Below are 26,248 nucleotides of genomic sequence, written 5' to 3'. Positions count from 1 at the left end.
AAAAGCTTCTGTCTCCATTAATTTTAAGCAAGCAGATAAAAATTCACTAAAACATTAAGAAAAAATTACTGTGATATTTTATTTTTAAATGATATACATTAATGTTTGCATGGCTCATATGGCTCTATTACATTTTAATGGTCATATAGCAGTCTTCTTACCTGTGTACCTGAAGATAAAGCTGGTGCAATGTACAGCAAGAGTCAGACAGGAAAGGAAGAAATTCCTAAAAATAAAGCAACTCTATTCACTCTTTATACACAATGTGCTTTGCTAAAATAGATCCTCTCATCAAAGGCATGCAAAATAAAATAAAATCCCAGATGTGTTACATAGGGAAAAAAATTTTCTTGGATGAGAATAAAAAGGGGATGAGGCTAAAAGCACCTAAAATTCTTTACTGTTAAAACTACCAACACAACCACAATTAGGAACTATCATTTACTGAATATCTCCAAGTGCTCAGAAGACGTGTAGTGACTTTACGTACATTATTTTAGTCCTCTCAAAAATATTATGACATATTACTGCCCCCATATTATAGACTAGAAAGCTGAAGCTACGGTATCATGCAACCTGAGACACATAGCTAAAAACCAGTAGGGCTGGGATTCAAGTACGGTTGTGACTGCTCTATCCATTATGGTTATGCTATCTCTTAGAATGTCAAAGAAATAGTTTTAATTGTATTATATGATATAGAAAACAAGCTGATAGTTAATTATTTAAAAAATTTAAATTCCCCTGAAAGAAAAGAATTGATTTAAAAATGGAATAATTAGGCACAATTTTGCCTCCTAACAACTCTGGCAAATATCAGATGGGTAACTGCTCAACAAGTGCCACTGGCGCCAGGACCCTCCCACCCTGTACCTCTGCCACTGAAATACACACCCTGCGAGCTGTAGGGAACCCGGTGTTAGAGCAGCCAACTACAGTAAGTGGTAGTGGCCCCGAAGGATGAACTCGGACAGCACACCAACAAGGATGGCAATGTGTCAGTAGTCAGTGAGCCTGCCATGGAATTCTGACTAATAAACAGTCAGCAGAGATCCTTATCTTTTTCTCAGAAAGGAGGAAGACAAGGTCAAAAACAAATTTGACATGGACAATAGTTTTCTTCTTTTAGTTACAAATATTTATTACTATTGGTATTTCTTTCACTGGCTGCTGTAAGTATTCTCTCCTCTTCTTTCCAAATAATCTCCCTTGACAGCTTATCTATTCTATTCATATATCTTCAACAATCACTATGCTATCCAAATAGACAGGTCTTCTTAAAATTATCATACAGTTTGAACATTTAAACTTAAACAACCTAATTTAATGGGTTAAATTTAATGGCAGCTCTATTTACAATAGCCAGGACGCAGAAGCAACCTAAGTGTCCATCAACAGATGAATGGATAAAGAAGATGTGGCACATATATACAAAGAAATATTACTCAGCCGTAAAAAGAAACGAAATTGAACTATTTGTAATGAGGTGGATAGACATAGAGTCTGTCATACAGAGTGAAGTAAGTCAGAAAGAGAGAGACAAATACCGTATGCTAACACATATATATGGAATTTAAGAAAAAAATGTCATGAAGAACCTAGGGGTGAAACAGGAATAAAGACACAGACTTACTAGAGAATGGACTTGAGGATATGGGGAGGGGGAAGGGTAAACTGTGACAAAGCGAGAGAGAGGCATGGACATATATACATTACCAAACGTAAGGTAGATAGCTAGTGGGAAGCAGCCACATAGCTGGGAGATCAGGGAGATCAGCTCGGTGACCGCCTGGAGGGGTGGGATAGGGAGGGTGGGAGGGAGGGAGCCGCAAGTGGGAAGAGATATGGGAACATATGTATATATATAACTGATTCATTTTGTTGTGAAGTTGAAACTAACATACCATTGTAAAGCAATTATACTCCAATAAAGATGATTAAAAAAAAAAAAGAAATATGGTAGAAATAACTTATAAACAGTATTTAAAGGCAAATTGGATTATCTTCCGAAAACTGATCTGTGCTTATAGAAATAATTTTGTTTATACTTACAGAAATAAATTTTTCAGAAAATTTAATAAAACTAGTAACAATATGGACTTCCCTGGTGGCACAGTGGTTAAGAATCTACCTGCCAATGCAGGGGACACAGGTTCAAGCCCTGGTCCAGAAAGATCCCACATGCCGCAGAGCAACTAAGCCTGTGCGCCATAACAACTGAGCCTGTGCTCTACAGCCCACAAGCCACAACTACTGAGCCCGTGAGCTACAACTACTGAGCCCAGGTGCCACACCTACTGAAGCCTGTGCATCCTAGAGCTCACGTGTCACAATTACTGAGCCCATGTGCCGCAACTACTGAAGCCCACGCGCTCTAGGGCCTGTGTGATGCAACTACTGAGCCTGTGTGCTGCAACTGCTGAAGCCGACGTGCCTAGAGCCTGTGCTCCCCAACAAGAGAAGCCACCGCAGTGAGAAGCCCACGCACTGCAACAAAGAGTAGCCCCTGCTCGCCGCAACTAGAGGAAGCCCACACGCAGCAATGAAGACCCAATGCAACCAAAAATAAATAAATAAATCTTCAAAAAAAATTTTAAAAAACAAATCAGTAACAATATGATGGTAGCAACTTAAATGATGTAACAGATGCTCAATATTTAACAATTAACAATGTAAAACCAAAAGCCCTACAAAATATACTCTTGATTAAATAACTTCAAAAGATTGTTTTGGGCAGGAATAATAAAAACAGGATAACTTACAATGTACTGTAGATTTCACATTCACGCATTATTAAAAAAAATAAGCCTTACCTTAGTATAGTGCAAAAGGGAGTTGGCAAAGAAACGACACAATTTGAGTGTTTTCTGAAATAATCTGCAGTCAGTATTATCCTGTTCCAAAAAAAGGAAATAAGAAAGCATAATGAATAGGAAAAGAATATGAAATTAGCTAAACTTGTAAATGAGACAATATTTTCTAAAAAGATCTCTTAATAAACAGAGTGTAAACATTTCCCATAAAAAAGTAATTCTTCTCTGAGTTGTTAGAAGCCATACAAACACACACCAAATGATAAAATATGTCAAAAAATTAAACTCTACATCACTGAAAAGAAATCTTAATCTATAACAGCAAGAGGTGATCATTTTTGACTGATCTGAAAGTGAAAGAAACTTTTAATACCTTACTGTTCTTTGCTATATGGGGATCAGTAGATGGTCAAAAGAAAAAGGTCTTACAAACAAATAAAAGAATGAGATATAAAAGAAAACAGGTAAGACACGAGAAGGCAGTTCACAGAAAATACCAATTTCCGATAAACTAAAATCGAAAAACTCTAAATTACAACCTAATTACATACCTTTTGAAGGGGGAGGGCAGAAGACTATTTGATTAGCAAAGATTTAAGACTGATAATATCCCAGAGTTGAGGAAGTAGAGTAGTAAGCACTTTATTTTAACATTCATGGGAGCATAAAATTAAACACTCTAGCATTATTATTAAAAGCTAGAGTGCTATAAATTCATTGACCCAGTAGCAATCCCACTTTTGGAAATATATCCTACAGAAATACCAGCACAGGTATGCAATGCAATCTTTCTTATATAATGAAAATGGAAATAAATCCAGCATCCATCAACTGGAGAATGGTTAAATAAATTCAAGGTATAAAACTGGATGATGAATACATAGAGATTCATTATTAAAAAAAATTCAATGTACATTCACAAAATGTAGTAGCATAGAGCTATTAAAAGGAATTGGGTAGATATACCTTCACGAATACAGAAAGCCCTAAGACAGATTAAGTAAAAAATCATGCTGCAAAATATGTATAATACCATCCTATTATTATTTTTAAATGTGCGTTATGTGTTAATATTCCCTCCCTAACCCTCCCAAAATAAATCGAAATCTTACCTGTGGTTCTCTGTAGCAGATTAAAGTAGGATTTCACTGTCCATATTAGGTATTTGTGCAATGTGTGAGGGTTTTCTGAGCATGTATTATCTTTGTAAGTTGATAAAACACTGGGTAATGCCAAGATATCTATGTGTATACAGGCGATGTAGAGGACAGTGGAGTCACCCTACCTGGATTGAAATCCTGGCCTTACCACTACCTCTGCATGATCGTGGGAAAGTTACCAAGCCTCTCTATGAGGGTGCAATGTGGCTTACACTAAGGTTACTGTGAGGTTTAAATAGTGTTTGACACTTAGACAACTTAGCTTAATAAATATTGGTTATTATGTCATCCAAATGTGCAATACACACTATAATCCAAAGAGCTTTAAATTAGTACCTTAAAATTAAGTGAAACAGATACATTATTATCTTTAATTTGGAGAATAATTTCAAATGAAATAACTTTATTAACTGTGTATGTTCATTCAATCTCTTTCCAAAAATATATCAAAATCTTAATTAAACCAATCAAAGTGGAATTGAATGATCCACTAATTATGACCCTTCATTTTTACCTTTTATAAAAATATTTGGAAATAGTCAATTTTCCTCAGCAACAGTAAGTTAGGTGAAAATTCACCTCTTTGATAATTATGAATATGAACTCTCTCATACACTGCTATGGAAGTTTAAAAGGACAGAGATTAAAAATGAATCTAAGATACTTATAAGATACTCAATAAGAAATTTTATTCAGCTTAGATGTCACATCACAAGAAACTGTTCTTGACTTCATGATTCCTACCTTTACTCACATAGGCCAACCCACAATTCTCCAAAGATCACACTAGTCTATAATTACCTGCTTATACTATCTCCCAACCTAGACTATAAGTTATTGGAGGCAGAAAGATATGGCTGACTTAGTACTCAGCACATTTTCTGGCACACAGTAAGGACTCTGGAGATAGCTGGTAAATGAATTAAATGAATAAATGGTGACACAAAACTTATCATGTTCGCCTACTTTAAATTTTTCTTTCTCATTCAAGAGGAAATTGTATAAGATTTGGTTGAAGACTCTGGTTTTACTTCATTACTAAATAGCATACCAATTAAATCTAGAGCTGATTTTCACATATTCAAAAAGCAAGTGTACAACACAAATACTATCCCACCTTGATTTACTCAACTGTTTAAGTCAGAAAGTTTGCATCTCAATGCCAATAAAAAAGCGGGGGTGGGGATATAAACAAGGAAAACCATTTTTAATGTTTCAAAATACTGAGTATCCAGTCTTTCTTTCTTTAAATAAAACAAGAAAAATACCGATAAAATCTGAATGTAGTGAGCAATGAATCTAAGTGTAGGCAATAGATATAAAAATATGAGTTTATTTTCTGAATGTAACTTTCAGTAAGCATTCTATGAACAAAAGTAGGAATTACAGTGCAAATTAAATTTATATCTAAGAGCGTTACAAATAAATTTCCCTATCTTTATAGAAAAACTAAATTATTTGTGGTGAAAAAACTTGTTACAAAGTCTAATACAACAGTCTCATTTTGAAACCATGTTCAAGACTTAAGAGAGAATAAATATCAATTTTAGGGGTTGTCACGGGTTGAACTGTGCCCCCTAAAAAGACAGGGTGAAGCCCTAACCCCCAGTACCTTTATTTGGAAGTAGGGACATTGTAGGCGCAATTAGTTCAGATGAGGTCATACTGGAGTAGGATGTGCCATTAATCTAACATGACTGGTGTCCCTATTATGAAGATGATAAGAAGAGACAGGGAGATGACACCACGTGATGATGGAGGCAGAGACTGAAGTTATACAGCTGCAAGCCAAGGAATGCCAGTGATAGCAGAAACTAAGAAAGGCATGGAGCAGACTCTCCCCTAGAACCTTCAAGAGAACAGGGCCCTGCTGACACATTTCAGACTTCTATCCTCTAGAAGTGTGAGCGAACAAATTTGCCACCTGATTTGTGGTAATTTGTTATAGCAGCCTCAGGAACCTAATTTAGGGACTGATACATCTACATGCTTCCATAAACAGCATATTACCTATGAAATCTAGAGGTTTTATTCTGATGTTTTTAAAAACAAGGTGAAAAAACTGCTTGGAAGAATTTAATGAAATGGTTTGATTCTTCAATAAATATCAATAGTGAACAGCAGAGGGCGATGCTAATCAAAATTTAGAGTTAAGAATGGAGAAACTACACAGACCTTCTCAAAGCTCCATTTCAGGCAATGGACAGTAAGTAGTGCTAGTTACGTTTATCAGTACCAAATAAGTAAAGAAAAACAAGTAAGGCAAAATATGAAAATTTGCTTGGACAGTTAGGAAAGTTTACTATTTAAATTCTCTGATTTTCATACACAAGCAGTTTATATACACTGAACTTATGTATTCAATACTTCATGTACAAATAGCCATCCTGGTCAGGTACCCTCGGGACTTCTCTTTCTTCTTCCATTATAGACTATACTGTGGCTTGGGCTTTCCCCATCTCACTCCTGTCCAGGAATCTCTGTCTAATCTTACTCTCCAAGTAACTCTAACTGGGGGATCTGTGGTGTCAAGATAAGCAAGATGGAAACTGGAAAAAGAGGAGGTTGAGGATGCAGATGTATAGGATAAAGGTGGATAGGGGAACATCCTTCCTGCCATTGACACAGGATACCCAACAAAATGCCTTCTCCTTTCAGGAAGGTGAGGGGAATCAGAAAGGGTATATGAAACAAGTGGGGACAGAAAAGAAAAGGAAAAAAGAAAGAAAGAATGTAAGGGAAGGATAGATAAAGAGAAAAAGAGAAGCAAGAAGGAAAGGGTGTGCCCCTTCCTGAAGTTACTCCTCACTCCCTCTTACCAACTTCCGGGCCCCTTTTCAAACTTCCACCCTCCTCTCGGGTTTGTCTTTCCAGATCATCCCTGCCCCATGAGTTGTGATCAGTGTTTAGGAACTGGATGAATCCTTACATGTCCACCCCCATAGCTGCTGGGCAGGGAAGAGCACAGGTACAGAGGAATACCCTGTATCAGTTTGCAGGTCTATAACAGGAAGGGATGTTACTGTTATTCTACAGAGAAATATTTAACTCATTTTCCCACTGAAATTATTGCTTATAACTGTGAGGTCCTGACTACTATTAATCCTATAATTTAGGACTATTACGAGTTAAACAAACTTTAAAGAGCTAGTGTGAGAACAGAAGGCACTATGTATAAACACTGTTATAGGAAAATATACTGCAATTCCCAACAAGCATATTAAAAATTTTTAGAATACAATCTGTTTTATAAAAGGGATGCCAATTCAACACTATAACTTTTTGAAATCAGTATAAAGTAAGTATACACACAGCTGTATACTGCATCTCTACAGGTTGTAATGGATTGGTGAAGAAAAGGTTGACTGTGGCTATATCATCAAGACGACCTTAAATAAATACAGGACTAAGGAATTAGATTTTTGTCCAAGGGTAGAAAAGATTCTGAGGAGAATGCCTTGACCAACCAGTGAGTATATAAAAAGGCAGGGACAGATAGACTATAGATGGAACGAAAGCAGATAGGCGTCTAATGCAATGCTCTGAGTGAAAAGTAATTATGGGCTGTAAATAATCCCACAGATTGAAAACAAAAACAAAACAAATTAAAACCCTTTTAGGTAAACTGATCCATAGCTCTAAATGAGATTTAGTAACCGCAAAAGAAAAAGAGCTACAGTTCACAGTGTTGTTAGACCATATTTTTACCTGGGCATCTGATTGTGTCATCTGCTCAGCTAACTGTAAACAAGAATGGAAGGAGAAAAGAATGTCTCCACACAAGCTAGTAATTATATCTTTGTGTTTCAGCTGACTCTTTATAACCGACTGGTGCTTAAGGCTCTGCCTAAATGAATAAAAAGAAAAGAATATAATCACCACAATTAACACATCAAGTAACTTAAGACCATAAAAATATGACTTGAAAGAACATGTAAAAAATCAAAATGCATCATATATATCAGACACGGCATAATTAAGATGTATTAATGTTACCTCTTAAGCTGTCATGTTAGTTTGAGTAAGCTGATAATTTTTTATTTCTCCTTATAAAATATTAATTGAACTCTTACTATATGCCAGGCACTCTGTGAAGCTCTGGAGATAGAGGGGTGAATGAAAAGACACAATCTCTGCCCTGTCTGCATGGAAATTTGTGGTCTAGCACAAAAGAGAACATTAAATAATGTAAGAATAGTTAATTGATTACAGCTGTGATGAATGCTAAGCTGGAAAAGTCCAGGATGCTACAATAGAGAGATCTAATCTAACTGATTCTCAGGGTGAGGATGAAAAGAATGCTACCATCAGGATGTAACACTTAAACTGAGAACTGAAAGATAAGCAGGAATTAGCAAGGTGTAGAGTACAAGAGAGAAGCATCCCAGGCAGAGGGAAAAGCTGTGAAAAGGCTCTGGGACAGGAGAGATTGTTATGTTGGAGGAGCTGTGAGCAGGGAGAGTGCAATGGAGATGGCTGGTAAAGAAGGTGGGAGCCAGAGAGGATTAGGTTGTTACTCTTATTAAACTGGGATGGATTTTAAGCAGTAGAGTGACATGATCTCATTTACATTTTTAGAAGATCAGTATGAATGCTGGATAGAAAATGAATCAGAGCGGGGCAAGACTGGAAGATATTCAATGATAATGATGATGGCGATGGCGATGGTGATGGTTGGTGTGGCTAATTCACTGAGCACTCTCTGTGTGACTTGCAGAGTTGCAAGCATTTCACACTGATAAACTCAATTCTCATTTTAACCCCACAAAGAAGGTGCTATTGTTATAACTCCCACTTTCAGATGAGCAAACTAAGACTCAGAGAAATTAACCAAATTGCCTAAGAGTTCCAGAGGGGTGAGTGATTTCAGAATGGATTCAAGCATATGCGGTTTGGCTCTGAGTTGACACTTTGAACCACTGCACTATTACTTGTTGGCAACGTAATGACCTGGTGGTGCAAGAAAAACACCTAAGACCTGAAAGTATTAAACTACCTTTAATGTTTTATGCATATGTATAAAGCAGAGGTTCTTAACCATTTTTACATCTCAAGTATATCTCCTCCCACCCCCAAGAATCTGATGAATGCTATGAACACTCTCCCTAGCAACCCTTCATAACGCTCTAGTTAAAATTATAAATGGAATTAAAATTGAACAACTCAAAAGTATATAATAAGGGGATTATATTCAGCTCTAATTATAATTATTAATTTACCTAAGCCTGGAAGTAGGATACTTGATAGTCAGTTAAACAACAGTAGAGGTAGGCAAATGGTTAAGACCCATGGCCCATTATTTCAGATGTACTAGCTAACTGAGTAGAACTTTTTTTTAATTTTAGAGAAAGCAGGATAAAGAAGTATGATTTAGTTTGGGAGCTACATGTACAACATTTGGATTATAAGAGAGCAGTGTCAGTAAACATTGTACACACCCATACAAAACGTTTTAAATGCAATCTAAGAAAACTTACAAATAATTAAGACTTTGGATATGGAAAATATACTACAAAAAGTAAAAACAAAACAAAACAGAAACTTACTTAATTATAAATTTCCAAGTATTGGCATGAAATGCGTGGTCCATACTGGAAATAACAGAGCAGATATCCAACAATGAATGAATAACTACAAAGAAAGATAACAGAACTCTTAGGACATTCAAATGTTATATGGGGTGAGTTTCTTCTATATTTAAAAATATCTACTGAACAATTTTGACATTTGCTAAAATAGGCAATACAGTTTGAAAAAAATTATCTCAAAATAATTAGTGAAAGTAAGTGTCACACTTTTGATTTAGGGTTTTTATAAATTATAGAAAATTAAGTTTGATGTTTACACCTACTCTATGACCTAAATAAAACTAAAAATGTTCAGTGGACTAAAAATTATGCCCTATTGTAACTGAAATATTCTACAGATATTCAAATCAAAAATGACAAAATATACTGCTAAGGAAAGAAAACCTAACAAGGACGAATCAAACGAATTTGCACAGTACTCATTAAGGCTTGTACTCTGCCTGAGGTAGATTATTTGTTAAAATGAGCACAATAAACCCCTTTCTGTGTCCACGCTCTTAGTTCGCTTCCACAGACCCTGGGCTTCGTGACATAACTTGCTTTGGTCAACAGGACAAAAATAAACATAAACCAAGCAGAGACTTTAAACGTGCCTGCACACTGGGGCCTGCCCTCTCTTGCTGCTCTTAGGACCCCTGAGGCCATCAGCAGGTAGCTGAGCCTGGGCTAACATGCGGCATGATGGGCTACATGGGACTGGCTCAGGACATTATCTCTCCCTCTGCCGACAAACAACCATGAGTGAGGTCAGTGACCACAAACACAGGAGTGAGCCAGTTACACCACGTGAAGCACAGAAAGCTGTTCTACCTGAGCCCAGCCTAAAACACTAACTTAGAATCATGAATAAATGAAACAGTAGTTGCTTGATTTCTTTCTTCCTTCCTCTCTCCCCCCTCCCTCCCTCCCTTTCTTTTTTCCTTCCTTTCTTTCTTTCCTTCTTGCCATGCCACGTGGCTTGCGGGATCTTAGTTCCCTGACCAGGGATTGACCCCAGGCCCCAGCAGTGAAAGCATCGAGTCCTAACCACTGGGTGGCCTGGGAACTCCCTAGTAGTTACTTTAATGTAATAGATTTTTGGGTTGGTTTGTTACAGAGCAAAAGATACCTGATAATACTGCACAAAACCACCTTACTCTCTTTATGCTGAAGCTATGAATGCAATCTTTTTATTAGAGTACTGCTTTTCAAACTCTGGGCCATGATCCATTGGTAAGTGATGAAATTAATAAAGGAGCAATCAGCAATTCTTTAAAAATGAAATAGACTATAATAGAGTATGTTATTTCAAGTACAATAAATAAATGTAGTATATACATACACATTCACAAACATACATACAAGTATGTAATTATATGTGTTCCGGGAAGAAATGCAAACTTCATTTCTTACTACGAAGTTATGGTTTAAAAACACTGAAAGCTACTGCTTCAGAATTTGGACTACTTTAGAGGGCATAAAATTGCATAACTTTCTTTGTTAGTCACTGTGGAGTAACAACCTACTTTGAACATTGACTAAATATATAAATCTATGTTAATGCATCAAATATCAATTTTACAAAATCTAAAATTTAAGAGATTAAAAGTTTATTGGGTAGGATTTAAATTTTTTTACACATAGTATCATGAATCATTAGAAACATTGGGTTCAGTAATTTAACTGATGTACAGTTTATAGTCAATATACATCATATACTAAGTAGTTTCTTTCACTCACCTACTACCATATTCAAAACGTCATCATTCTCATCTATTAAATGGTCCATGCAAACCATATCCAGCAGTTCCATTAGCTGCTTTTGAAGAGAATAGGCCTCCTTGAAAAGAGCCTGCAGAAGGTCTGAGACTAGGTGTAAACGCCCAGAATAAACAGATTCGCTATTCTGATCACAAAGGAATAAAAACAAGAGAAAAAGCAAATCATAAAAAACTCAAGAGCCAAATTTATTTTAATTCATTCTATCAGAGCTCATAAATGTAATGCTTTTAGAGAGTAGGTGGGTGGGGAGCATATGCAAAACATGGGGTGCAGAATAGCATCAGAATGTAAGTTGGTGCAGCCACTGCGGAGAACAGTACAGAGGTTCCTCAGGAAACTAAAAATAGAATTACCATGATTCAGCAATCCCACTCCTGGGCATATATCCGGACAAAACTATAATTCAAAAAGATACATGCATGCCTATGTTCATAGCAGCACTATTCATAATAGCCAACACATGGAAACAACCTAAATGTCCATCGACAGATGAATGGATAAAGAAGATGTGGTACATATATACAATGGAATACTACTCAGGCATAAAAAAAGGACAAAGTAATGCCATTTGCAGCAACATGGATGCAACTAGAAATTATCAGACTAAGTGAAGTCAGAAAGAGAAAGACAAATACAATATGATATCACTTATATGTGCAATCTAAAATATGACACAGGGACTTCCCTGGTGGCGAAGTGGTTAAGAGTCCGCCTGCCAATGCAGGGGATATGGGTTTGATCCCTGGTCTGGGAAGCTTCCACATGTCGCAGAGCAACTAAGCCCGTGCGCCACAACTACAGTCTGCGCTCTAGAGCCCGCGAGCCACAACTACTGAAGCCCGCGCACCTAGAGCCCGTGCTCTGAAACAGGAGAAGTCACTGCAATGAGAAGCCCACACACTGCAATGAAGAGTGGCTCCCACTCACAGCAACTAGATAGAACCCACAAAGACCCAACACAGCCAAAAATAAATAAATAAATTTATAAAATAAAAAATATATATATATGACACAGATGAACCTGTCTATGACAGAAACAGAATCACAGAGAACAGACTGGTAGTTGCCAAGGGGGAGGGGGTTGCGGGAAGGATGGAGTAGAAGGTTGGGGTTAGCAGATGCAAGCTTTCATATATAGAATGGATAAACAACAAGGTCCTACTGTATAGCACAGAGAACTATATTCAATATCCTATGATAAATCATAATGGAAAAGAATAGTAAAAAAGAGTAAGGTACATATATATATAACTGAGTCACTTTGCTGTACAGCAGTAATTAACACAACACTGTAAATCAACTGTACTTCAATTAAAGAATTCTCACCAGCAAAAAAAAAAAAAAATTTAATGATTCTTAGTGAATGACATATTCATTCATTAAACAAATGTTTAGTGAACCTCCATTATATATAGTGTACTTTGAGAGATGCAGGTATGTATAAAATATGATTTCTGACTTCCAAGATCTTACAAATATAGAACTAAAAGGGAGCTAAATAACATTAGGTCCAGTGCATGACATTTCAGTACCCTGTCACCAAAGAGAAGCATTAGTTAACTAGCAATTTTCATTCACCCAACAAACAGGTATCAAAACTTCCTGTGACCCACAAATCCTAGGCCAGCTTTTGTGCTTTAAAGCTGTCTCAGGACTAAATAAGAGTCAGTGTCCCTTTATAGGCACCTAATTGTTAAGCAATTCATCTGAGCCATCAATGCCATGACAGAAATATTTGAGGATCCCTGTGACTTGACACAAATCTGTATCACTTCTTTCCTTATCAAAAGGAAACAGAATAAGACAACAACAACAAAACTGCAAGAGCCCCCTTCTTAAGATTTCTTTATAACCACTTATTTTGAAACAAATATTTACATACATGCTCTTTGTTCTATGGAAAAATGCACTGCAATAATATAGGTTAAAATGTAAACGTATGAACAAATACTATAAGCACCACAAACTCAGCCCCTTTGCCCATGGATTTTAGGCCATTTAAAGTGTACTTAGGGCTTCCCTAGTGGCGCAGTGGTTAAGAATCCGCCTGCCCATGCAGGGGACTTGGGTTTGAGCCCTAGTCCAGGAAGATCCCACATGCCACGGAGCAACTAAGCCCATTCGCCACAACTATTAAGCCTGCGCTCCAGAGCCTGCAAGCCACAACTCCTGAAGCCTGGGTGCCTAGAGCCTGTGCTCTGCAACGAGAGAAGCCACCGCAATGAGAAGCCCGCGCACCACAACGAAGAGTAGCCCCCGCTCACCGCAACTAGAGAAAGCCCGCGCACAGCAACAAAGTCCCAACGCAGCCAGAAAAAAATAAATAAAATTTTAAAAAAATGTTAAAAAAAAAAATGTGTACTTAGACCCATCACTCACCTTACAATGTACAAATGTACTTTTGATTACATGTAGGACCGAGGAGGGAAGACTGTGAATATTTTCTAGAATGATGGATTCCTGAGTGGCACAGACATGCTGAACACATCCTGTAAGAGCTCCTAATAGCTGTACCATTGTCTGGAAATATGGAAAGAAGTTTCATTCAGAATATATTTTCTGTGTACCTAAAAGGTGTCAGACAATATTCTGAGTGCTAGGGATACAGCAGTGAGCAAAATGGAACCTCTCTCTGTTCCTCCTTACACGTAGCTACAATCTGTCAGAACTACAAATATTAAAAGTGGCTAGGGACTTCCCTGGCAGTCCAGCGGTTAAGACTTCGCCTTCCAACGCAGGGGGTACAGGTTCGATCCCTGGTCGGGGAGCTAAGATCTCACATGCCTTGTAGCCAAAAAACCAAAAATTAAAAAAACAGAAGCAATATTGTAACAAATTCAATAAAGACTTTAAAAATGGTCCACATCAAAAAATCTTAGGGAAAAAAACCCAAAAAACCTGGCTAGCCATTTGGTTAAAAAAAAAAAAGAAAAAACGAAGAAGTTGGAATCCTAACCCACAACATCAAAGTATATGGCAGGTGTTCTACACATACGCTTTAGAACGAGAGCATGGCTATCTTGATTACTTGCCTTCTTATACGAGTTTAGATATTTACTAAGCATGAAATTGTATAAGAAATTCAGAATTTATGTTTTTTGCAGTATCTTTATATCTTTAATTCTATAACTTTAATTCTAGCATTGGGGCATTATATAGAGAATATAAAGTTAATTAATATTTCATACTCTTTAAGCTCTCCCACCCCCCTTTCTAATATATTTGACATACCTGTAAAATATTTCTTATAGTGGTCTGGATTTCTAAATTTTGGCTTGATAGTCCTCTGGCTTGACTGGTTAACTCATACATCATGTCATCAAATAATCTCACAGTCTGTGAAAACAAAGCAGGTCATAAACAGTAGTAACAGAAGTCATTAAAAAAGGAAAGGCGTATCTTTAAAGAAATAAATTAGATTTGATTTTGCATTATTAACAGCCACGGAATATTGTCCAGTGTAACAACTCCACCTAATAAAATTAATAAAATATATATTTTGTATAGTGTTTCTATAGTATTTCTATTTTTTGTATACTATTTTTCTACAATAGAATCTCCTTAAAAAAAAAACCTCCAACAAAAATTGATTTGTCTTCCATTTCTGTGATTTGAATCTACTTAATAACATCCATAAAAAAATATCACTCAAAGTTCATTTTTTGGTGATGTAACAAAAGTGCTACTCTTACACTTAAATAAATAAAAGATGATGATCTTAACCAATCAACATCCATGTGAACATTTACAAGGATATTTTCTGGTAGTGGTAATGAATTTGTGCTGAATTACCTATTCACTTGTTTTCTAACCAGTTCCCCTTTCTGACCAACTCAAAATACTATTCCTGGGTTAGAGACATAGTATGTGACCTCAGAACTAAGTGTTTTTGTCTGTGAAACATTAGCCAACCTAAGATCTTAATACTCTAAACAAGTTAAATGGCCTAAACACTACACTACAAGAATAACCATAGTCAGCAACACACTGTAACTAAAGAGGGTACTGCTTCCCATAAGCCTGTTAACACTCAACATCTCGTTTTCATCTATATACTAGCTGGACCTTTTTTTGGCAATCAAGAACAAATTTTAAGAAACCTTTTAGATAGAGAACAATTGAGTGAATATGAGTAAAAGGAGTTCTGATAATTATTTGTTTCAAAGCTAAACTTAGAAATCCATTCCAGTAAGAGATAAGTTATCATAAAAAAAATGTTTCATTTTTGTCACCAAAGTATGCTTAATTCCCACAATTTAAAAAAAAAGTTATGACTCTGCTTTCCAGAGAAAAGGTATACCACCTAAAAGGTAACAGTGCAGTTGGTAAATCTGATATTTTCTTTTAAGTTACTTGATTTTACCAATATTCCAGCCATTTTTATTCTAAGGCTTCTTTAATAAATTTTGGTTCCATTTTTCCAGAAAATGAAATTTAACAATTACTAATAAATTCTACAGAGAAAATAAAGAAAGAGACTTAACTAACTTCATCATTCATCCCAATTTTCAACGAACAGCTTTAAAATACAAGAGTATTTAAAACCAACTACAAATAATGTAAATTCAACTAGTAAAGGATCCACACTCTCTGAAAATGTTTTTTTAATCACCTAAAGATCATACTAACACCATCATATTCTCACATAAGATCTGTTTTTACCTATTTTATTTGTATTTCAAATATGTGATACATTGGGAATTCCCTGGCAGTCCAGTGGTTAGGACTTGGCACTTTCACTGCTGTGGGCCCGGGTTCAACCTCTGGTCAGGGAACTAAGATCCCACAAGCCTCGCGGCACAACCAAAAACAAAAAAAGTGATACGTTAAGAAATTAAGAATAAATGGTCTAAAACTGAGGCCAGATCTTAACAGCCTTTATAACAAGTAAATTGATTAAGATAATAATAGTACTATACCTTTGGCAGCACTTGTGAAAAGAAAGTCTGTTCCAATGTCAGGTGGTTCATATGAGGTAAAAACATTTCTACAATAATTTTCAGAATTTCTATAAAGGAAAATAGTAACATATTTTGTAGCAATATTAAGTCATGTCAGCCAACAAAGGTCACTACCCTTTCCCAGATTCGAGAATATGTAAGTACTAGCAATCAAAAGCTTTGTATGGTTTCAAAATGCCATATTCTATGTAGAGAAACTATTAACAGTTAAACAACCTGAAATAATAGAAAAATTTTAAAAAACAAAACAACGTGTACAGCAACTGAAGATCAGTTAATGGATGTGGGTACATCTACTGAATAGGATCTGCTATCATTAAAATGATTGTTAGAGATTGTTTAAAACCATGATAAAATGTCCACAATACATTAAGCTAAAATGAAAAAACTTCCAAATAGTGTAATTCCAATCTTAATATATATATATAAACATGTATATACAAAGAATAACCGATAGGCTGGCAGGAATATATAGAATCAAGATGAGAATATCCTGGGGCTTCCCTGGTGGCGCAGTGCTTGCGAGTCCGCCTGCCGATGCAGGAGACGCGGGTTCGTGCCCCGTTTCGGGAAGATCCCACATGCCGCGGAGCGGCTGGGCCCGTGAGCCATGGCCACTGAGCCTGCGCGTCCGGAGCCTGTGCTCCGCAAATGGGAGAGGCCACAACAGTGAGAGGCCCGCATAACGCAAGAAAAAAAAAAAAAAAAAAAAAAAAAAAAAAAAAAGATGAGAATATCCTATGCCAAAATCTTAAACATTTCAGATTAATGACTGTTTTATTATCTTTTCTGTTTTTCTGCATGTTACAAATTTTCTATAATGAATATGTACAACTCTCATACACAGGATAAAAAGTAACTGTTCCTTAAAAAAATCAGACCCCACAGGCAGCACACAGATCCAAGATTATAAACAAATATTCCACAACCAAGTGAAATGTAAACAGAAAACTCAAAATATATGCGTAAACTCTGCAGATAGTCTTAACTCTCTACCTCTCCTCCTAACTAAATAAATAAATTACGTCAAGTAAGATTAATGAAGACAGATGAAGAAAGTCAACTTTTCCAAATGACAAATTTGTCATGCCTAAACAATCAGCCTTTTGTAACTTAGAAAGTATTTTCTAATTGACACTAAACATGTTAAGAGGCTGAAAGTTATTAAGTAGACTGCAAATTATGTTTTATATTGGTTTAAACAGTTTAACAACTAACATTTAAAATTTACAATGTGGGGCTTCCCTGGTGGCACAGTGGTTGAGAGTCCGCCTGCTGATGTAGGGGACACGGGTTCGTGCCCCGGTCTGGGAAGATCCCACATGCTACAGAGCGGCTAGGCCCGTAAGCCGTGGCCGCCTGAGCCTAAGCGTCCCGAGCCTGTGCTCCGCAACGGGAGAGGCCACATCAGTGAGAGGCCCGCATACCGCAAAAAATAAATAAATAAATAAAATAAAATAAAATTTACAATGTGCTTATACACACATTATCAAACAGAACACTTTTGGTATCTATCCAAAATGGAATTTAAAACTTTAAGTCCTGTAATTTGAAGTAATTTGGTCATTTTAAGTAACTGAAGATTACAGAGGCTGTAACGCTACAATAGGAAGAATAAACTTAAAGGGTATACAAAACTATATTTAAATTTAAAGGGAATACGAAACTGGGATATGTAGGACTCAGGCCTTAAAGACATCAAAGTAATCGTACAATTAAGATAATTTTACTTACGAATATGCTCAAGCCAACTGTCAGAATGCTGATACATAGAGTAAAAAAATTAAGGAAGATACTAGTATCAGTAGTGAGATATTCACTACTGAGAACAGATTTTAAAAGGACCCTTCTTGAAGTTTAAGCAATGATCAGTAAGAGATTGAAATTAGACTCAAATTACTGGCTTAATTTTGCTGTAAAAAATGTAATGTTTGCTAGGTATAATGAAATATAATGAAAATACTTTAAGGAAATGTTTTCAAAATTGCTCAGGGATAAACTTATCTTTTCAAACTATGTGTAGTTATGACTTATTTCTGACAGATGAGAAACAGTCTATAATAATCCATGGGTTTCTGGTTTCTGAAACAGAAACTTCTTCCCCCTCAGCACTTCTATAGTACTTTATTTGCACCTGTCTTAAGTCACTGATCAACTCTTATCTTTTCATGTTACTAGCATATCTATCTTACCACCTTATCAGACAGAAACTCTTCTGCACATAGAAGCTTACAAATATGTCATAAATTATGCTATGTTCATTACAAACGTTAATGGTAATCACATTATAAACTATACACTTTTCTACCATTCAGAATAATTGTTAGAAATGTTTTCCTGTAAAAATAATATACAAATTATTAAAGTATGTGTCAATAAGAAAAATGAATAAGCCATAACTGTCACAGTAATACAGAAATTGATTCTTTTTCTGAAATCTTACTTTGCATATACATATCTTACAGCAGCAATCAAAATGAGATATAGTCATTAACTCATTTTAGTTCAGTAAGGTAGAATTTGCCTCGTGGATAAATTTCAGTAAAGGTCAAAAAAATTCTAGCCTCTCCAAAATTAAACATAAGTTATGATTATGCAGACATGCAAGTAAAGACTGGAAAATAAGGGCCTTCCCTGGCAGTCCAGTGGTTAAGACTCCGCGCTTCCACTGCAGGGGGCACAAGTTTGATCCCTGGTCAGGGGACTAAGATCCCGCAGGCCGAGCGGCGCAGCCCCCCCAAAAAAGAAAGACTGGAAAATAACGTGTGAAATGCAAAACATGAAAATAACTATGTTTGGGTGATGAAGTTACTGAAAATTTCTTTCATTTGTAGAAAAAGTGTTGAAGTAAAACCAAAAGCTGAAAAAAAATTTATCTAATGAGATTTTCAGGCAGTTTTAAAACATGACAATATCTTTTAGCCCTTCACTGAATGCTTACTATATGCCAGGCACTATTCTAGGTGCTGGAGAAAACAAAATTCCTGCCTTTATGAACTTTACAGTACAGTGAGGAAAAGTAAAAAGAAAACAAAGTAAACAAGATAATTTCCATTAAGGTTACTTCTGCTCTTTAGAAAACTGAACAGGGCAATGAGGTAAGTATTACAGACTGGGTTTGGGAGAACCACCTAAGACTGAGGACACTGAAAATGGCTTGCTGGCGTGACATCTGAGCTGAGATCTGAATAATGAGATGGACAAAAGGCTGAGAGAAGAACAAACTACGCTGAAGGATCAGCAAAAATGAAGATCCTGAGATAGGTGAGCTTCATGTATTTGTGGACAGAGTGTAGTGAGCTAGGTAAGCGAGGAAAAGGCTTAGAACATGAGGAGACTTGAAGGTAAAAGTTTAGATTTTATTGCTAATTTGTTAAGAAGCCACCAGGGTGGAGGGAGTGGTTTAAAAAGGAAATAACATGTTTTTCACTTTTTTGTGAACTTTTTTTTGGAGAATGCATTATAAGAGGACATGAGTAGAAGCAAGGGAGCTATTAACAATAGTTCAGGTGAGAGGTTATGGGGGTTTGAAAGAGTGGTAGCAACCAGGATGGAGATAAGCATTTGGATTCAAGATACAGTCTGAGGTCAGAAACAAAAGGACTTGCTGATTGGATGTGAGAGTGAGAGGACTGAAGGTTTTGGCTTGTAAAACCATTTATTTAGATGAAGAAGCCTGGGGAGAAGAACAGGTTTGGGTTCTTTTGAATTTTAAGTTTGAGATGCAAAACCAGGTGGGAATGTTGACTTTTTTTTTGTTTTTGATGTAAATAAACAAGCTTGGGACTTCCCTGGTGGTGCAGTGGTTAAGAATCCACCTGCCAATGCAGGGGACACAGGTTCGAGCCCTGGTCTGGGAAGATCCCACACGCCGTGGAGCAACTAAGCCCGTGTGACACAACTACTGAGCCTGCGCTCTAGAGCCCGCGAGCCACAACTGCTGAGCCCACGTGCCACAACTACTGAAGCCCGTGCGCCTAGAGCCTGTGCTCCACAACACGAGAAGCCACCGCAATGAGAAGCCCGCGCACCACAATGAGGAGCAGCCCCCACCTGCCACTAGAGAAAGCCCGTGAGCAGCAACAAAGACCCAACGCAGCCAAAAATAAATAAATTTATAAAAAAAAAAAAAAAGAGTAGCCCCTGCTCGCGGCAACTAGAGAAAGCCCATGTGCAACGAAGACCAAACGCAGCCAAAAATAAATAAATAAATTTATAGAAAAATAAAAAAATAGGGCTTCCCTGGTGGCGCAGTGGTTGAGAGTCCGCCTGCCGATGCAGGGGACACGGATTCGTGCCCCGGTCTGGGAAGATCCCACATGCCGTGGAGCAGCTGGGCCCGTGAGCCATGGCCGCTGAGCCTGCGCGTCCGGAGCCTGTGCTCCGCAACGGGAGAGGCCTCAACAGTGAGAGCCCCGCGTACCGCAAAAAAAATAAAATAAAATAAAAATAAAAAAGCTTGACTTTCAATTATTGAAATCCCCCTATAAGCTTGAGAAGAAAAAGAGGAACCGTGTTTCTTATCTTCATTCCCCCGAAGCCTGGTGCATATAATATTCTGTACCTAGTAAAATTTTTTGAGGAGGAGGATGGCTATTTGTTACCGAAAACAAAAATCCTTGAGGACAGCAGTTCCATATCTACACGGTAACTAAGAAAGTGCTTTGGTACCTAAATGGGACTTTGCCAATGCCCAGGTGAATGATTTCTATGTGACCGTAATATTTACAGTTGGCTTTAGCTGTAAAAAATTATTTTTGCAGCGTTCAGACTCTCTCAAGTGAAGGTCTTTTTTTCTTTTGAGTGTAGTTTTATGTGCTCAAATATGTTTAAAAAATAAATTACCCTTTAACATGAAGGGCTAGGACTCCGGGTACATTTACAACCAAAAAAGGATTCGACTACTAAATGACCTGCATCTGGACAACGGAGGCATTAAGTACCTCACACCCAGCAGATGAAAGCCAATTAGCAAAGGAAGCAACACCTTCTCACCAGCAGTAAACCGAAAGAGGTTCAAAAAAGGGAGGGGAAGAACATTTGTATTTATTGAACATCTTTTACAGACCTGGCACCATGTCAGAACTACGTCCTTTAATTAGATTCTCAAAATAGTGAGGAAGGTATTCATTTTCACCACCCATTTTAGAGATGAGAGCTCAGAGCACCTCGCTCTCTCTACTTCATCCACTCAGCTCACCTTACAGCTCAAGTCTGAGTCCTTGCCTCCCCCCGCTCCCCCCGCCCCATGGAAAAGTACTCACGCTTAACTGCACGTACAGAGCAACTCAAAGGCCCAGAGAAATGGCAGAAAACGCCACATCCACTGCCAAAATCACTGGCAGAACACCTCTGCGAGCCCTTCGGATGCCAAAGCCAGGCATGCCTTCGGTCTCGGCACCCACGGCTCTCGCTCGCCCTTCCTTCCCTCGCTTACTCATCTCGCTCATCAACAGAGAAAGGAGAGGGTTGAAGCCGCAGGAACCCAACACGGCCCTGCAGCGGGTGTGATGAGACAGGAGAGAAGGTTGGAGACAGGCCCCACACCCCTCTCTAGGTGGAAGTGACAATGAAGGATATAAGAAGCCGAGGCAGGACAGATGGAAGTTCCCGGCGGCATAGCTCCTCCGGCCAGCTACTTAATTCTTCCAGGGGAACCGCGCTCGCCGGGACAGCGCGCTCCTGAGACATGTTTTCGCCCAAGACCAAAGCTTCGAAACACTCCCGCCGGAGCCAAGACCGGAAACTCCCACCGTCCCGGCAGGCCTTGCGAACCAAAACCATAGAGAGGAAGGGCGCCGCTTTCCTTAGTGAGCCCGGGCCCCACATGATTGGGAATAAAGCCGGACTTGTCTGGCCCGCGGAGGACTCGACTCACTGATGCGCGCTTTCAGTCGGGAGGGTCTGGCCGGAGTACTCTGGAGCTGGGAACCTGCCGGGGGCCTAGCGTCTACAGGTCTGCATCGTTGTAACGTTGCTTTTGAGACGCTTTGGGGGAGGTGAGGGCCGGGAGTCCACAGATTTGCTACACTCCGTCCCTTGGGGCTTTGAGGTTGCACATCTGGTGTCGGCTTTGACCTGGGACTTACAGCCAGAAATGACTCCAGGCCCCGCGGTGAAGTGGGATAGAAACAGGCGCCTTCCTACCCATTTAATGTGTTGACCCTACTCTGTACATCCTATGTAATGGGGATAAAGACCCACCTGCCAGAATTGTTGTGCAAATTGAAGTAGACGGTATATTTTAAGTGTCTAGCACAGTAGACACACAGAAGAGTCTCTTTATTGAGTTGCTTCCCTTTTCTACGGACCTCCCCGCACAGTTCAGTGCCCTTATTCTGTGTCAAGCTAATCTTTACTAATTACTCCACGGTTACATCACTCCCAGTACACTTAGGGCTGCTGGTCTCCGCGAAATGTTTGTAGTGAGGTCATCTGAATGAATTTACACACATCAGAGCATACCTGTTCCTGTTTTTAAAGGGATGCTCATTTATCAAAATACAATCTTGAAGTCCTGTTACTTGAAACGGTAACAGACTGAAGAGATTCTGGCAGTTTAGGAGGTTAATATGTTTGGGCAGGGTCGTGACAGATGAAACACACTAAATAGCTAGGCTTGTCATTTCCTGCCTGAGAATTTTGGACTTTACGTTATTTCTAGTTGTTGCTGCTGCTGTTATTTTGTTTGATTTTACGGTTTATTCTCTTCTCCAGCTTTTGAAACCTGAAGGGTGTGTGTGTTTCCAAGTCTCTTTATCTCCCTGTCCCTCCACTGCTTTCATAGAAAAGGCAGCTGCTGGGGGTGGAGCGGGGAACTGATTAATATTACATTTACATAAAATGTGTCATTTTGCCTTTTAATAACAATTTTCTTTTTTTTTTCTCCAGAGCTAAATTGAAAAAAGAGCAAAGACCTCTTAAAAGTCATTTGGAAATATCTCTGAGTATTTGTAACTGTTTATAAGCAGCTAAAGAGAAATGGACCTCCAGCAAAACTAACAGAATAATTGAAGCAGGTTTACGTGTGTAAACCATCAGTTCTATCCAGAAGTTGAAGAATCTTCCTTTGAGTTTAACGATTGTGTGCATTTTATGAGAGAATGACTTTTCAATTTAATTTCACTATAGAAGACCATCTGGAAGATGAATTAACATCCCTTGGAGATGGAGCTTTGGCCCTAGATTCCTCAAAAGAGTCTTCAGTCTCAGAAAGACAAAAAGGTACACATAGAGACAAAAAATTCTACAGAAAACAGTTTGACCGGCTTCAGGATCATTTGAGCAGGAAATGCAGGTCCCTCTCAAGACACAGACAACTCACTCAATGCAGCTAACAGTTCAAGTAGCTTGGAGCCACATGAAAAACAGCCCTGCTTTAGAGTTGCCAAAGAGCATGCTATGCCTAAAGATTTAAAGAAAGTGTTAGAAAATAAAGTCATAGAAACATTACCAGGTCTCCAGCATATGAACATATCAGTAGTGAAAACCATCTTGTTGAAAGAGAACTTCCCTGGAGAAAACATCACTTCAAAAAGCTTTTCTTCTCACTCTGACCTGATTACAGGTGTTTATGAAGGAGGCTTAAAAATCTGGGAATGTACCTTTGACCTCCTGGCATATTTTACAAAGGCCAAAGTGAAATTTGCTGGGAAAAAAGTGTTGGATCTTGGTTGTGGATCAGGGTTGCTGGGTATAATGGCGTTCAAGGGAGGCGCCAAAGAAATTCATTTTCAAGATTATAACAGTGTGGTGATTGATGAAGTAACCTTACCTAATGTAGTGGCTAACTCCACTTTGGAAGATGAAGAAAATGATGTAAGCGAACCAGATGTGAAAAGGTGCAGGAAATCAAAAGTAGCACAAGAACTATGTAAATTCCGGTTCTTTTCTGGGGAGTGGTCTGAGTTTTGTAAGCTTTTACTAAGCAGTGAAAAACTTTTTGAAAAATATGATCTCATTCTTACCTCAGAAACCATTTACAATCCAGGTTATTATGGTCCTTTGCACCAAACATTCCTTAGATTGTTAGATAAAAATGGACGGGTGCTTTTGGCCAGCAAAGCACATTATTTTGGTGTGGGTGGAGGTACTCATCTCTTTCAGAAGTTTGTTGAAGACAGGAATGTATTTGAGATGAGAACACTCGAAATAATTGATGAAGGACTAAAGAGATTCCTAATTGAGATGAATTTTAAGTACCCCAGTTAATGCCCACTGAGTGTCCTAAGTGAAATAAACAAAATAACCAAAACCTTATTTTGAATGTTTGATTTCTGCTTTGCTATTATTTTTTTCTGAAATTATGATGTTTGTTTAGTTTTGTTTATCCAAATAAGAGACCAACTATATTAGCGACATTGTACTTGCTAGGTGAGACTGAAAAAATAGTGTTCCTCAGCATTTGAAAAGATCTCCTAGGAAATCATTTTGTGGGAAAGTTTTCTGTTCTCCACTTTCATTCTGTTTGACCTTTCTACCACCTTTGGCATATAAATTTGTTCCCAGGAAAATCTGCCATTTCTTACCTCAAGTTTGAATTTCTTCCCAGTCTTTGTCAGTTTCTGTTCACATGAAGTGCCTGATTGATCACCATGCTGTTAATTCTAAAGGCATACATATGCATCACTAAATGAGTCTGAATCTAAATATTAGATTGAAGGCCTTGGGTAACTAGGAAGAAGTTTTTGTTTTGTTTTATTTTTATATTCATTTATCTTGTATAATAAGAATTAGAATGCTGAGCAGTTGAATTCAACATTAAGATGGAAGAAATAAGGGGAATCATGATAGAGAATATAAAGATGGTACAGAAAACTTACAGTGCTTGTAGCCCTTTTTAGCCAAGGAAGTAGGAGACTCTAGGGTCTTGGTAGGAGGAAAACGAATAGGAAACAGAATTCCAGATTCTGGGGAGTAAAGACTCTTCACTAGTTAAGTAGGGCAAAGAAGGGGAGAAAAAGTATTTTGATCCTAATGCAAAAATGTTCACACTTAACATATCTAAAATTGGGGTCTACCTTACTGTCTAATAATTATTGTACAACTGGCAGTATTTTTTTCCTTCTTGAAGGTACCTAAAATAATGGTACGACTTGGATTCAATGAAATGTGATATTTACTGGACATCTGTTAACTAGGCACTTTGTATATATCTTGCTTAATATTTATAACCTCATAAAGTATATATCATCCCCATTTTAATAATGATCATAATAGCTAACAGTTTTCAGCATTTACTATATGCAGGGTAGAAGAGATTTACATATACTAACATAATATTCGTAACAGCCCTGAATTAGGTAATAATTACTATCTAGATTTTATAAAGAAATTGAGGGACTTCCCTGGTGGTGCAATGTTTAAAAATCCACCTGCCAATGCAGGGGACATGGGTTCGAGCCCCGGTCCAGGAAGATCCCACATGCCGCAGAGCAACTAAGCCCATTCACCACAACTACTGAGCCTGTGCTCTAGAGCCCGCGAGCCACAACTACAGAGCCCGTGCTCCACAACTACTGAAGCCCACATGCCTAGAGCCCATGCTCCGCAACGAGAGAAGCCCCCACTTGCCACAAATAGACCACATACAACAACGAAGACCCAACGCAGCCGAAAATAAATTAATTAACAACAACAACAACAAAAATTGAGACTCAAGAAAGTAATTTGATCCCAATCACATTCCTCACATTCAGAATCAGAACTGAAATCAGAACTGAACTGAAATCTTTTTAAAAGCTTCACTCTACACCACCCCAGTAGTCTTACAATGCCTATTTTTCATCGCATATATTTCTTAGCACCCTTTTATTCTTCCGAAATGAAAGTCATTGTTAAAGAAACTTATTTACACACATCATTAAAAATTATATGTATTATACATAAATCCCTAATGCATATATATGATATATGTGTGTGTATGTGTGTGTGTGTGTATATATATATATATATATATATATATA

General features: G+C 37.8%; 2 protein-coding genes across 2 annotated transcripts in view; one reads left to right on the top strand and one right to left on the bottom strand.

The window, feature by feature from the left end:
• The window catches only part of FIRRM (FIGNL1 interacting regulator of recombination and mitosis), a 45,613-nt gene extending 23,546 nt beyond the window's left edge, over positions 1-22,067 (bottom strand). Inside the window, exons 1-10 of the mRNA XM_007458129.1 lie at positions 21,864-22,067; positions 18,018-18,057; positions 16,242-16,330; positions 14,554-14,658; positions 13,702-13,842; positions 11,281-11,446; positions 9,520-9,604; positions 7,682-7,820; positions 2,814-2,894; positions 162-226 (exon numbers count right to left, since the gene is read on the bottom strand). Of these exons, the coding sequence (XP_007458191.1) occupies positions 162-226; positions 2,814-2,894; positions 7,682-7,820; positions 9,520-9,604; positions 11,281-11,446; positions 13,702-13,842; positions 14,554-14,658; positions 16,242-16,330; positions 18,018-18,057; positions 21,864-22,067 (1,115 nt within the window). The remainder of the gene's footprint in view (positions 1-161; positions 227-2,813; positions 2,895-7,681; positions 7,821-9,519; positions 9,605-11,280; positions 11,447-13,701; positions 13,843-14,553; positions 14,659-16,241; positions 16,331-18,017; positions 18,058-21,863) is intronic.
• Positions 22,068-22,204: 137 nt separating this feature from the next.
• METTL18 (methyltransferase 18, RPL3 N3(tau)-histidine) lies at positions 22,205-24,537 on the top strand. Its single transcript, XM_007458128.1, is given in 3 exon segments — positions 22,205-22,282; positions 23,175-23,565; positions 23,567-24,537. Coding segments are annotated over 2 exon segments (1,107 nt in total). The 5' UTR covers positions 22,205-22,282; positions 23,175-23,386; the 3' UTR covers positions 24,495-24,537.
• Positions 24,538-26,248: the final 1,711 nt, after the last annotated feature.

The sequence above is a fragment of the Lipotes vexillifer genome, unplaced genomic scaffold (genome assembly GCF_000442215.2).
Source record: "Lipotes vexillifer unplaced genomic scaffold, Lipotes_vexillifer_v1.1 scaffold189, whole genome shotgun sequence".
In the NCBI taxonomy this organism is placed as follows: Eukaryota; Metazoa; Chordata; class Mammalia; order Artiodactyla; family Lipotidae; genus Lipotes; species Lipotes vexillifer.
This window is presented reverse-complemented; position numbering and strand designations above follow the sequence as displayed.